This window comes from Cricetulus griseus, unplaced genomic scaffold (assembly GCF_003668045.3).
Source record: "Cricetulus griseus strain 17A/GY unplaced genomic scaffold, alternate assembly CriGri-PICRH-1.0 unplaced_scaffold_194, whole genome shotgun sequence".
NCBI classification, from domain to species: domain Eukaryota; kingdom Metazoa; phylum Chordata; class Mammalia; order Rodentia; family Cricetidae; genus Cricetulus; species Cricetulus griseus.
This window is the reverse complement of record NW_023276913.1, coordinates 46,242-60,519: the sequence shown is the minus strand read 5'-3', so window position 1 is coordinate 60,519 and position 14,278 is coordinate 46,242. Positions and strand designations below refer to the sequence as shown.

Sequence of the window (14,278 nt, the reverse complement as noted above, 5' to 3'; positions counted from 1 at the left end):
CTATTGGATAATCACCTCTTTGTCAGATCATCAGGAGTTGTAGACAGTCTAAGAATCACAGCTTCACAAACCCACAGCATAAACAAAAGCAAAACATGTTTACTTCACTATCCAAATGTTTCATAGCATAAAAGTAACACATCTTAATGTAATTTTCCACAGAATCATATATTTACAATATGATCAGTATCATTATTTCAGTTGCACATATGTATGTGATATTTTAGAATGCCTTGACGTATAACGATGTGCGTATCGACTTCACTTGGGAAGAGTGGAGTTTGCTGGATACTTCTCAGAAGAATCTCTATAAAGATGTGATGCTGGAGACCTACAAGAACCTCGCCGATATTGGTAAGACTGTACCTTCATATTTTAAACTGTTCTGTGGTTCACTGAAGAGAGTAACTTAAATTTTACACATTTTCATTAATACATATACATTTTTGGAACTATATTTTAGAATGCAGTAAGGAAGACCATATTACTGAAGAAGAATGTTCAAGTTCTAAAAGACATGAAAGGTAATTTTCATCTATGACCTGATAGAAATGAGCCTCTGATAAATTGAAATCTGTCCTGTAAGTCTGAAATAGAACCAACACTGTATTTAAGCACAGATTAAATTCACTGATGATTATTAAACTCACACAAAACCATATACCTCAGCTTCAGGTAGGTGAACTCCATTTGAAATACATTATTTAAAGAAAGAAGTCAAGAAAACCATGCTTGAGAGAAATTACCACTTGAATCATCACAACATGAGAGCTATGCTATAGAAATTTAATTCCATGTATTTCATATTACCTATATTGCTAAATGTATACATATGTTTGATGTTAAAGGGATATCTCCATACCTTCCATTAAGAAAATATTCCAGAAATATTTAGTTTTACTCATGTACCTGCTGTTATTTTGTAAGTTTAGTGAAAGGGACAATTGTTTTCAAGAGTCAAAGGGCAGTTATTGCAGAGAATCCTTAGTCTCTCTAGCACTCGTCTATAAGGAACAGAAACTCAAACTGAACTAAGCATGGACGCCTCTTCTTTATAAACATCCTTTAATAATTATATCATATATTAGTCAGGATACAATCCATATCAGCAAAGGGATATGGAGGACAAAATATACCTACATCTCAGAATATTTAAAAGACACATAGTAGTTCCAATTTAAGCATAGTTGTTGAATTTGTTTCAAGTGATGAAGTTATTTATTTTTCTGCTTCATTGCTGATACACAAACAAGTTCACTCTGCAGAAAACCAGAATGACTGTAGGACTGTGTACAGACTTCTGTTTGTTCCAGTTAATTAGCAAATGTAGTATGACTCAAAGTGTAGGAAAATTTCAAAATTCAATAATGGTGATAAAAATCTGATTTTTTCCAATTCTTTTCATTATGTAAAACATCACCTGTAGAAAAAGTTTCTAAAAATTAGAAACATATATGAGAGGATTATACCTATGCTAGTATCTTGAAAGATGCAAGACAACCTCTTAAAAATCGCAAACAACCCTTAATGTAGGGGAAATATGAGTGTAAAAATAGTGATCAGCCTATATGATCTGATTCTTCTTCACAATTGCAAAAGAAAATGTAATATTAATTTATACAGCCATCAAGATTCAACAATGTATTGAATATGGTAAAGCATTCACATGCCCATTTTATTTTCAGGCATGAAGGAAACCAAACTGGAGAGAAGCCTTCTGACTATACACAATGTCTTAAAGCCTTTGCATATAACAGTCCTCTTCAAAGGCATCAAAGAACACACACTGGAGAGAAACTGCATAAATGTGACCAATGTGTTAAAGCCTTTGCTAGTCACAGTAAACTTCAAATGCATAAAAGGAAACATACTGGAGAGAAACCCTACAGATGTAATCAATGTAGTAAAGCCTTTTCTTGCCAAAGTAATCTTCAAAGACATAAAAGGACACATACTGGAGAGAAACCCTATGAATGTCATCAATGTGGCAAAGCGTTTTCTCAGCACTGTAATCTTCACATGCATAGGAGGACACATAGTGGAGATAAACCCTACAGATGTATTCAGTGTAATAAAGCCTTTTCTCAGCACAGTCATCTTCAAACACATAAAAGGACACACACTCGAGAGAAACCCTATGAATGTAATCAGTGTGGTAAAGCCTTTGCTCATTCCAGTCATCTTCAAACACATAAAAGGACACATACTGGAGAGAAACCCTACGGATGTAATCAGTGTAGTAAAGCCTTTTCTGATCAAAGTACTCTTAAAAAACATAAAAGGATACATACTGGAGAGAAACCCTATGAATGTAATCAGTGTGGTAAAGCCTTTGCTCGGCACATTTTCCTTCAGAGGCATGAAGGAACAAATAGAGGACAAAAACCTAATGAATGAAATCAGTGTGGTAAAATGTTCACATTTCAAAATGCTGTTTAATGTATAAAAGAACACATACTAGAGAGAAACTACATGAATATTCTCAAATCAGTAAAAGCTTTGCTTCGCATATTCATCTTCACATACATAAAAGGACACATAATGGGAAGATACTCTAAGAATGCAATCACTGTGTAAAGGCCTTTGCATTTCCATCATTTCTTCAAAGCCATAAAATAACACATACTGTAGACAAAGCATTTTAAGGTAATCAATGTGGTCAAGCTTTTGCATGGATGAGGAATCTTTGAAATCCTTACAAAATATTCAGCAGTGAAAATATAAATGCAATCAGTTTGGTTTAATTTTGCATTTATGCAGGAGTAAAACTTTATGGGCAATCAATCTCTTAAAGCCTTTGCATGTTAAAATCATTCTTGAGAACCTGAAAAAGATTCTGAGGGCTTGTCATTATCAAGTGATTGGTGGGATCTTTAGTCATCACACTTCTGATCAGATATACAACAGTATTTTATAGAAGAATTTGCCAGTGTCAACAATCTGTTCAAGCATTATGATGTCCATTTTTATACTGTTGCTCCAACACACTCATGGAAGTCATATGTGCAGAATAAAAGGTTCGGCCAAAGAAACACACCCCAATCCAGGAACCAGAAACAGTGAAATAAACACTTTTTAAAATGAATCTGGAGTCAAAGAAACATACCCTGAAATAAGACCCAAATAATTAAAAAGGGCTAGTGAAGGAAACAAAATCGGCCCTGTAACCAAAGGCAAAGAAACAAACTCTATCCCTGATAAGCTGAGGAAAAATCCAACCAATATATGAGCTCAAAACCAACCAATCCCCAAGCAGGGATCCATTCAATCTCAAAGGTTTTTCAATCTCAGGGATTGAAGTTTTACCAATTAACATGCTGAGAAATATTCTCCATGAAAAACCTGTTTCTCTAGGAAGACATATATAAACACTGTGCTTCTTCAGTTGGAATATAGCATTTTCCACAATGGTAGTGGCAGCCAATTGCCTGGATTCCTCCCACTCAAGTAAATCTTGTCCATCAGTTTCAGTAAAAATCTTATTTTCACAGAGTGGATCCATTTCCTAGTTGAGTGGATCAGACAATCAACGTACACTTCTGTTGGGAGACTCCCTTAAGGGAGCAGAGGAGGAGAAAAATCTTTTCACTGATCCTGTAGCAGATTGTTACTTTTCTGGATCAGTTTCCCCCATAGTTGCGTGAAGAAGAGAAGTGACAATTTGGGCTCGAGCAAAATAGAAACGGTTATCATTTCTTGGAAACTCCCTACTGAAGAGATGAGAAGAGAAGAGAAGAGAATAGAGAGGAGAGGAGAGGAGAGGAGAGAAGAGGAGATGAGAGAAGAGAAGAGAAGAGAAGACAAGACAAGAGAAGACAAGAGAAGACAAGAGAAGACAAGAGAAGCAATGGACACTTCTGGTAATAAAGTCTAACAGCAGAGTGGAGCAAAGCTCAGTTATAATGATTCTATCTGAGAAAGGAGACGGAGTGCTACATCCTGCACAAAGAACACGCTCCCCCTTTAACAAAACTTCATGTGTAGCCTGACTTCCTGACAGTCAGATTACCCCTTTCCCCACATCTGTGTTATTCCAGGATATCTTCCCTTCACAGCAGCATGTGAAGCCTGACATTGGACTCTCAGGGTTGATTTTTCTTCAGAGCCCTTGGTATCCAAAGGTTCAGTAATAGAATGACATCCCAAAAGTCGTGATACCTTTCTCTTCAGAGCTGCAGGTATCCAGGCCATCTTCCCTTCACAGATGAAGGTATAGATTGACTTATGACATTAGGGATACCTTTCCTTCCATAACTGTAACACTTGCACTGTGATTTTAAATGAGAGTGTATCAATTTTAGATTTATCCTTCTCTTCAAGTGCATTAATCAGCTACTTCATGTGTAAAGCTTATTAGTTTGTATTATTTTCTTTCCTCTTTAATGATACAGGAGCTTCATTAAAATTTGCATGGCATCGAAAGTGGGAGTGTAAGAACTCACATCCCTAAGCTGCAGTATGAGGCATAGAGTAGGAACTGGTTTTAGCAGTCACTGAATTGGGGGTTCTATTTTGAAATATGTGAGGTGGATGCCAACGAGTGCTTTATGTGTGGCAAATCCATTTAGTGAAGTTTATTTTGTTGAGCTTATATTCCTTTTGTGGCTTTTGTTCATTTCGTAATTTGATTAGTGTTAGTTTTTTTTCTGCTGAAATGTATATAAGGTTACCACTATCATCTAAGTGGTATTTTTTTATTATCAGGCAGTGTGAGATCATATTTTTCAAATAACTATTTGTCTGAAAGTGTGGTGGTTTGTTGTTCCTGGTTATGTTTTCCATATTTTCACTAACATCCTTTATATTTTGCTGTTTATTAGCTGCAATGCTTGGGCGTCAGTAATGATGAGGAATACAGTTGAATCATGATCGTCATGTGTCTGCCTCTTGAGTGCAACCCCAAGTGTAGATGATACATTCCCAAAATGTGCTGTTTTGTTTTCTCAAAATAACTTAGCAATGTTAATGTTAAAATGGTTAATACAACATAATATAAGAAACATTAAATTCCTCATGTGTGCACTCAAAGACTGTTTTCTTTTATCTGGTAGATATGTTGTGTCTGGGAATGAATACCTGTCCTTATGGATGAGCAGTCAGAGTTCTAAGTGCTGAGCCTTCTATTTAACCACAAGAATATATCATTAATAGCAATAAGTGTGATTGGCTGATCTAATTTGATCTTTATCTGAGCTCTGATGCCTCAGAATAAATATATGATCAATTGCATCAAAAACTTACTTAGAGTTGGTGCTATGGAAATTCCCATGCCCAAATCTCCATAAAATGAGGGAATGTAGTACAAAATAAATGATCAAGAAAGAAGCTAACAAAAAAGTCTTTAAAAAAATGGTTGAATAACCAAACCAGAAGAGTGAGTTGGTATCCCATGTGGTAAATAGGTATGAATATGTTACCATATGCTCACATGTCAGATGTACACCTGCTGGAGTTTATACCTCCTGTGAGGAGAGAATAGGAACTTGCAGTCATGAAGTCTCTCTTGTTTGAATGGGCTCATATTCTGCTCCCCTGCTGCCTGCAAAACATTCAGTTTGGAGCTCTGAATGGTGATAAATATAGATGACATTGCGATTGTGAGACTTTAGTCTCTCTAAGGCATATACAGTAATGTATTTACAAACAGCTGTGAAAATTGGAAGAATGTTTACTGAAGGAGATAGGGTTTGAAAGCACAAGGATCAAATGTCAGATAGCTTTTTTCATTTGTAACTGAGGGCAAGCTGGCCTAAACTGTACTCTGTTTCCACTCAGTTGGGGTGGGTCAGCCCACTCGATTTCTTCCACTATTTATATTTGGCAACTCATGTAGCTGTCAGTGACAGTAGCCTGCAGTCCACATTGGGATCATAATGCTCCTCAGTCTCCACAACAGCAATCTCCGGTACCTGCCTGACTCATAGGAATAAGGGTATTCTAAATTACATTTATATCACTGCCTTTCACTGATATCTACTGAAATAGTATCCTCCATGATATTGTGAATTCCCTACGAATTTCATTGTGGGAAAAGACTGATTCCTCCAGATGACAATTTCTCTATTGTAGCGATATTTATGACTTATCTGACCATCTTACTGGAGAAACAGGGCCTGAGGTTTTGCAGAGACTTTTAGAGATAAGAAAACTTTTAGTACATGGCTTGGTGATATTGCTTAGCTGTTCATATAACTTTCCTTCTATCCAAGCCTGTTTGGACCCAAGGATGGATTAATAAGCTTATGTATACTTTACTGTTCCAAATAGTATCAGTCAGGGATCATCTTCCTATTTTTCTATCCAATACTTCATGTTCAATTTTGATACCATAACTCAGAACCAAAACAAATGGGCACAATAGACATTTTTCTAATATTTGTGAATACTTTATTTACACCTAGTTAAAAAAATTAACAAAGGAAGAAATTGGGAAAGAATGGGAAAAATTATGCAATATATTTAAAATGTATAAAAATAAATGTTACAAGGTATTTGATTCCCTCTTATGTTCTCTGCAGGTACTGCACATGTCCAAATATGGGTAAACACACATATACATGAAATAAAGCTTAAAATGAAATTCTGTAGAGGTATGTCATAACTTTGAGATAGACAGTGCCATGCGTAGATAAAATGAATTGTTTCTGATCCTTCATAAGCCAGATATGGCCTTCCTCTGAGTGAGCTTGCTCAGCAAAAAGAAAGACTTATTCTGATGAAAGAAGAGCTCAGAATAGCTATTTATTTAAGAACATCATTCACAGTGTGCAAAAATTCATGCAAATGCCTACTCCCTCCTCCTAGTAAACCATCCACAAACCAAATTATGATTCCATCAAAGTCCAGTTTGGGGACCAATGAGTTTTGGGGTGGAGGAATTGCCTGTGAGAGCATAGGTGACTCTATAGTAGCCACACCACTGAATAGTTTCACACCAGCATGGATGGTGACTTGCATACCTTTCACAGTTTGTAAATGCTAGCATCTCTAATGAATACAAGGCTGTGGGTCAGAATTACATATAGCTATTTGGCAGGTGAAGGAGGGGGTCCCAGAGCCTGAAGGTGCATTGATCCTCCCTATTCCTTCTTTCTATGAGGGGAATGTCAACAGGCAACAGGCCCCTTCCAGGGACTCTGGCAAGCAGTCACACCGTGTTGATGAAAACGATAGCTGTGCTTGGAGAACAGCCCTCTGCATCCCCCTGTCCCTGTGTAACTTCAAAGGCCACAGTTAGGTCATTATGTTGTAATGTTTTGGCTCTGGGAAGGTATGGGCTCTCCAGAGGTGTGCTCTGGGTGATCTGTCGAGTCTCCATGCTTAGTTGCTCTCCTTTTCTCACAAATTGGTGTGGTGGAGTGCCATGCAGAGGTCTCTCTCTCTCTCTCTCTCTCTCTCTCTCTCTCTCTCGGATTTTACTCCCTCCATTTGGAACAGCAACTTTTTACAAACAAAAGATGAAACTCCTGTTTCAATTTTACCACATTTATATTTCTTGAAGATTTAGAAACAGTAGGTTTGGCCCAAATTTTGTCAGATACACACACGACAACTTAAGATCACATCCCTATTGCTGAATATTCACAGGATACCAGGCTGCTCCATCATCAAACTCCACACACTGATTTAATACTAAACACCAAGGCTGATTTGTAAAATGAATAAAAACCTCATTAAATTATTAATGTGATTTGTTCGTCCTGAGATTATCACAAAAATAACTGATTCTTGAAGCCATACCAGCTGATATGCCAGGGTCTGCTGACCTGGTGATAGAAGAGACTGCTGGGATGTGACTTACCTGTGATGCTTGAGTTAAACAGTGAGAGAAAAATCCTCATAGACACCTTGGGGGAAAAAGGAATGGAGAGAGCCTAATGAGCCAGATTTCAGACATAAGGGATGCTATGGCATTGGTAGGTGGATGGGGAGTATCCCCAAGACTTGCACAGAGACACTGGCCAGGTAAGCATGGTGTACCACCCTTAGATAACTGAATGGGTAAATGACAACATGCACCCCAAGTGGGAAGACTGCTGATTGTCGAGGGCAGGGAATCATGCCCTCCCACTGTAAGATGGTGAAAGGCCTGTCCTGAAGGATAGACTAATATTTTTATATAGGACACATGTATCAAGGCAATCTAGCCCTTTTAATGGTGTCTCTATTGTGACACCTACACAAACTACTAAAGAAACAGTTTAGGGAGAGGGGGATTGTCAAGCAGGCTGCAAAGCCTCAGGGAGGAATTGGCTCCAGTGTTTGAGCTTTGGTTTGTATAACCCTTAAGGAATTCATTTAAAGGTTGAGAATTAAACACAAGAAGGTAAGAACCAGGAATGTGAGTGACTTAATGTTGCTGGAGTTTAGTGTAGTACCTATTGCCCCCATCCTGCTAAAGCTCTTCAACACTTGAGAACGACTTTGGGGAAAAGGTGAAGGAGGGGAGGGTAAAGTTTGGGCCTCTTGTAGATTTGTTGAGTTTCATCCAACAAGAAGCTCCCTATAAAGCATGATTCCCTGGGCTTGTAATTTTACAGTTTCGGGAGAATTGTGGGAAAACACCAGAAGGGCCTCCAATAATCCTCTCAGTGTCTTAAAAGTTGCAGAGAACTTCCAGCTTAAAGGTAGCTCACAACTTTAATCCCATCATTCAGGAAGTAGAGGCAAGCAGATCTCTGTGAGTTCGAGGACAGTATGGTCTACAGAGTGAGTGCTAGCCCAGGCTCCAAAGCTACGCAGACAAACCCTGTCTCAAAAAACCCCCAAAAAAGTTACAGAGCACTCTTCAGCAATGTACAAATGGTTGTTTTAAATTTGTCACAATTTTATAAATTCATTTTGAGTTCTGTTTCACAGAAAGATTTCAATTTAAGTGTATCCTGTTGCCAAAATTTAAAAAAACCCACAATCATTCCTTTTTCCAGGGGAGGTTTAGTACAAGTGGCAGTGTGCTCTACAGGTCAGGGAATGGTTTGTGTGACCTCTTCTTCCACCATGTGTGTCCCTGGGATTGAACTGGTGTCATCAGGCTTCATTGAAAGCACCTTTACCCAATGAGCCATCTTGCCTGTTCCAATTTTTTTTGAGATATGTTTTTTGCTTAAAGGGACTAATTTAATTTAACAACAATAAAAACCTGGTGTCAGTGGACCACCTTCTCTTTGAGATTGTTCAATAACACCCAAGTAATAAAAAGCATCCTTGAACATATGCATGTGTGTGTGTGTGTATCTTTGCACCTTAGAAAAGTTTCATTCATTTATTTTGTTTTATTTAAGACATGAATTTGTGAGAGGAAGAAACATATGTGTGTGGGTAGGGTGTGGGCAGTGGGACCTGGATTGAAGGAATAGGGTATGGATAGTACCAAGATACATTGTGTACATGTACAATTTTTTTGAACTATCAGTTTTGAATATTAGTCTTAAATGTCCCTTATATTTTTTTGTAACCACATAATAATACACTGGCTGAGAACTGGCAGCTCCTTACATAAATCACCAACATGTGTGTGGATTTTAACTTTGGGAGCCCCATCATCCTTCCCTTATCTGTTGCTGAATCCTGGCCTCAAGGATCATCAAGGCTGGTTGGCCACTCTGGCTAAATGATGCCAGAGTCCAGGCTGGAAGGATTGGGAGGCCATGCTTTGTTCTGAAGATTTAATATTTTAATGAGCCTGCAGGCTTGACTGCTCTCTGAGTGTGTTGTTAGTGTTAGCACTTGCAGGAGAATGTTCATCAGGAGGCTTTTGACTTGGTGTCTCAGGGAAACTCCCCAGTAGGGACGATCTTTCAGTGATATGGCCAGCAAGAAAGGAAAGGAGGAGAGCTTTTAGCTGGGAGCATCCAAGGGATTTGGTATCAGTAGTCTTAGTTCTAAAGATTTCCTTCGAAGAATTAATTGGAGCAAATACATGGGGGTGTTGTAGACCAAGGAGGTACTTGTTGTCCTCAGAAGGAGAAAGCTCTTCATCTTGCAGCTGAATCAATACGATTTTAATTATTTCTGGTTATATTTTATGAATTTGTAAGACATTTCTTTTGTTCTGTGTAATTAAAAACCCATTGTTATATCAGTGACTGACTAATTATGATAAGTAATTTGAAACATTCTTGATGAAACTTGTCTGTTAATTAACATCAACACAGATCATGGAAACTACCAGGATAACAAAGGTTCTGGGCATGTACCATTCCTGGAATTGATGAGATGACTCTGGCATGCCCAATAAACCGAGATGCCAATGGTTAAAAAAAAGTAGGTGGCATGGTCTGACTCATCACCAGGTAAGAGTTGTAAAATTGCACAAAAATGGGATGGAGAGATGGCTCAGAGGTTAAGAGCACTGACTGCTCTTCCAGAGGTCCTGAATTCAACTCCCAGCAACCACATGGTGGCTCACAACCATCTGTTATGAGATCTGATGCCCTCTTCTGGTGTGCAGATTCACATGGAAGTAGAATGTTGTATGCATAATAAATAAATAAAATCTAAAAAAAATTGCACAAAAAATATTGGAATGTTACAAGCATGGGGATGAGGACTAAGTGTCAGCATGTTGTGCCTGCCTGATAGCCTGATGCCTCTAAGAAGGGAAAAGTTGATCCTTTTGTATTCTGAGGTAAATTCCTAGGAGCATTTGTCCCCTGAAGACACTCTTGGTGAACCAAAGTATAGCACTGAGATGGCATGGTGGGGGGTGATCTGTAGTGGTGGGCTCTTTGCTGTCTGTCTTTAACGGTGTTCACCTTTACCAACTCAGTGGCTTTTCTTTTATGCTTTTTAGGTTTCTACCCAGACAAGGTCTGGTCCTATACTCACAGATAGGAGACAAATTGGATATTATTTGCCCCAAATTGGACTCTAAAACTGTTGGCCTGTATGAATATTATAAAGTTTATATGGTTGAAAAAGATCAAGCAGACAGATGCAATTGTAAGAAGAAAAATACCCCCCTGCTCAACTGTAACAGAGAAGAGCAAGATGTGAAATTCACCATCAAGTTTCAAGAATTCAGCCCTAACCTCTGGGGCACAGAATTTCAGAAGAACAATGATTACTAAATCATATGTAAATTAGTTCTCTCTCTTTATTTTGTAGGCATTGGGATAAGCTAACTAGGTTTGTCTTGATTTCTGTTTTCTTTAAATTAACATGGTAAATAATTTGTTAAGAAGCTATGTCCTTTTTTGTTTTTTCAAAAAAAAAACTAATTGAAAATTGGGACCCTGAAGTAACAGTATTAATTAGATATAAATACTCAGCAGGGGTAAACATGCCAGGATTCCTATGGTGTTGAAATGAATAAATTACATTAGGAGACACACTGTCTCTTGTTGGGAGCCAAATCTCTGGTCTGGGAATGAGATCCTAGGTATCCTAGGCTGTTCTTGACTGGGCACATGGTTGTATATTAACCTTTACATAGCAGCTCCTTAGAAACTCAGCTTAAGATAAGAAAACAACTTGACCCAGTCTTCTTCCCACAGGCTTAGTCACCTAAGCAAACATTCCTGGACCTCTTGCTCATGAACTCTTTACCCTGACAAACATCCTCTTTGTGGCTTCCTAATATCCTGCCTACACTACCACCTGGTGCACAAACCACCCATTCTACCCCTGCCCATATCCTGCTGTGCTGACTATATAAGCTAGCCTGAGAAAAGTAAAGTATGCCACTTTATCAGGATCCTGTCTTGTGTTTGTTCTTTCTGTGTCTCTTTCCCCATTCCCTATTCCTGACTCTCTTGCCCTAGGTTGACATCCTGCAGGTCAGGACAACTGGTGCCCAACATGTGGCTTGATACAGTTGGGAATCTGGGAACTTCAGTGTTCATCAGCAGGACGGGCCACTCCATGCAGTAAGACATCCATTACAAGGTCAATTATACACCTTGGATGGAGGAAGACCCAGCAGCCTACCCAGAGCTTGGGACTTTTGGTTGATGAACACCACCTATGTGGAAAAGTTAAACAATGGGACAAGCATTTAGCAAGGAAGATTTATTTCTTTCTGGGATCACAGAATCCCTCAAGATATGGGGAACTCGAGTTAAGAAAAAAAACAATTGGCAAGCAAGTTGACAGCCACCACAGGCTCTGATGTAAAACTCCCTTGAAATTTCCGACCGTTGGAAGAGTTGGAAGAAGGACAGAAAGGAGTAGGCGATGGCACAGTTAGCCTGGGTCTAGAGGGTGATGAGGAAATGACACTTACAAGATGGACAGGGATGATAATTGGGCCTCCAAGATCAATTTATGAAAATCGAATATACAGCCTTAAAATAGAATGTGGGCCTAAATACCTGGAAGTAACCCCATCTGTAACATTTGTAACAAAAGTCAATATGAGCTGCATGAGTAGTTCAAATGGAGTGGTGGATCCAAGGGCCACGTCAGTGATGGCAAAATGGCAGGAATCCGATAGCATCAAAATCATGCTGAAGGAGCTTCAGCTCTTGATGATGTCAAAAGAGAACCTGAAGCTGCCACAGCCAACAGAAGGACAGTGTTACAGCAATTAGTCACCAAGGGCCTGGCCTCCCCTCCCCAATCCAACGTAAGTCTTCATTTTCCACAGTAGTTTATTTTCTAGATTCATCTTGTAGACCTCAAAGTACTGGAGAGGAAGCTCCCCTCGGACTTCATCCTGAGACACTGTTCTGATACTAATTTCTTGTCCATTTGAAGTACCTAAGTTGTGCTGAGTAACATCTGTTGAGTGTAACCACTGGCTGCCTAGTTGAACTTCTGGCATCAAGAAGGTGTGTTGAAATCAGTTTCCTTTGGGAGTGGTGGTCACAGCTAATGCAACTGTGAACAGACACATTGTCACACAATCACCTGTTGCTGACACATGGCCTGGGTCTGCCTTTGCCTGCCCTGCCCTCCTGCCACAGCTGTGTGCTGGCCCTTAGAATAGAAGGGAAGGATTCAGGTAGCAGCCGACTACTACTGGACTTGGGGGTGCTTTGGCTTCAGAAACCCCTGCTTTCTTAAGTCATGTCCCATTCAAGCCATTGCCAACTCACTCCGGCCCTTGGCCAAATCTTAGATTGTAACCCTCCTCTCCCTCTGAAATTGGCCTTGGGTGAGGAATTCAGGGCTTCCCATCTCCCCACCTTGATCAAGGGGTGCTGCTCTCCCCCACCTTCTCAACTCCCTCGTTGCCCACACCTCCCCACACTAGCTGTGGCCAGATTCGAGATGAGTTTGGAAGAGCCTGGTTTTTCATTTAGCTCTTGGCCACAAGCTCTCTTGCCACCAGCCTGGGAAGGGGGTTCCCAGTCGTCGACCCTGCTGCCAGCATCAGCCAATGCACTTTGAGTTCAAGACTGATAATGGACCTGCGTATGTCAGCAGAGGTTTCAATCATTTTTATCAAGACTTGGAGATTACTCTAAAGACTGGTATTCCTTACAATCCCCCAGGACAGGGTATTGTGGAGCATGCCCATCACACTTTGAAAAGCTATTTGGCTAAAGTAAAGAAGGGGGACCTTGAGGGTCACCTTGGTTCCCCTCACTCTACTCTATCACTTATCCTTTATGTCTTAATTTTTTAAATTGTGGATGCTTTGGTAACTCTGCAGCAGACCGTCATTGGTGGTCCTCTGCACAGCAAAAGCCTCTGGTTAAATGGAGAGATATTCCCTCAGGCCTTTGGAAGTGGCCAGATCCAGTTTTGCTGTGGGCCCAAGGGTCTGTTTGCATCTTCCCACATGATAGTGAGTCCCCAAATTGGGTCCCGTAGCATTGTGTGCGCCCTGTTCCTGGCTGATACAGTACAGTCATCAAAAGACCAATTGGGCTTTGTGAGGAGCCAGCCTGTCTTGGTGCTGGTGGGTCTTTGGAGTGAGGTGTGGACAGTGATGGTCAGCTCCAACCTTAGCCTGGGAAAGGCAACTGTCAGAGAATTTTCAATGTGTGTTCTTCTATCATATGATAACACTCCCTTGGGAGAAGTGATTATTTGTTCCCCCAGGAATGTCTCTTGAGAAGCTGTTGGAGTGGTGAGAGTCCAGCCTTGGTGGTTCAAGTTCCTGGTACTATGCCTGTGCCATTGAAATACTTGGGAGAGAACCGGCTCGTCCTCACATCAGAGCAGCCACTGTCACTGAAGCTACAGCTTCTGATATCACTATCTTTCACTCAGTTGCCACAGCAGGCACGCTGGATAAGCTCTCAGGGGAGGTTGCCTTGCCTTAAATTCCCAAAATAATATCAATCTTCAGTACGATTGGGCACTTTAAATCTACACCACTCAATTGGCT

General features: G+C 39.9%; 1 protein-coding gene across 1 annotated transcript; it reads left to right on the top strand.

The window, feature by feature from the left end:
• The first annotated feature begins 12,012 nt into the window (after nt 1–12,012).
• LOC113838807 (ubiquitin-conjugating enzyme E2 variant 1-like) lies at nt 12,013–12,545 on the top strand. Its single transcript, XM_035453749.1, has one exon. The coding sequence runs from the start codon at nt 12,213–12,215 to the stop codon at nt 12,528–12,530; it is 318 nt and encodes a 105-aa protein (XP_035309640.1). The 5' UTR covers nt 12,013–12,212; the 3' UTR covers nt 12,531–12,545.
• Nucleotides 12,546–14,278: the final 1,733 nt, after the last annotated feature.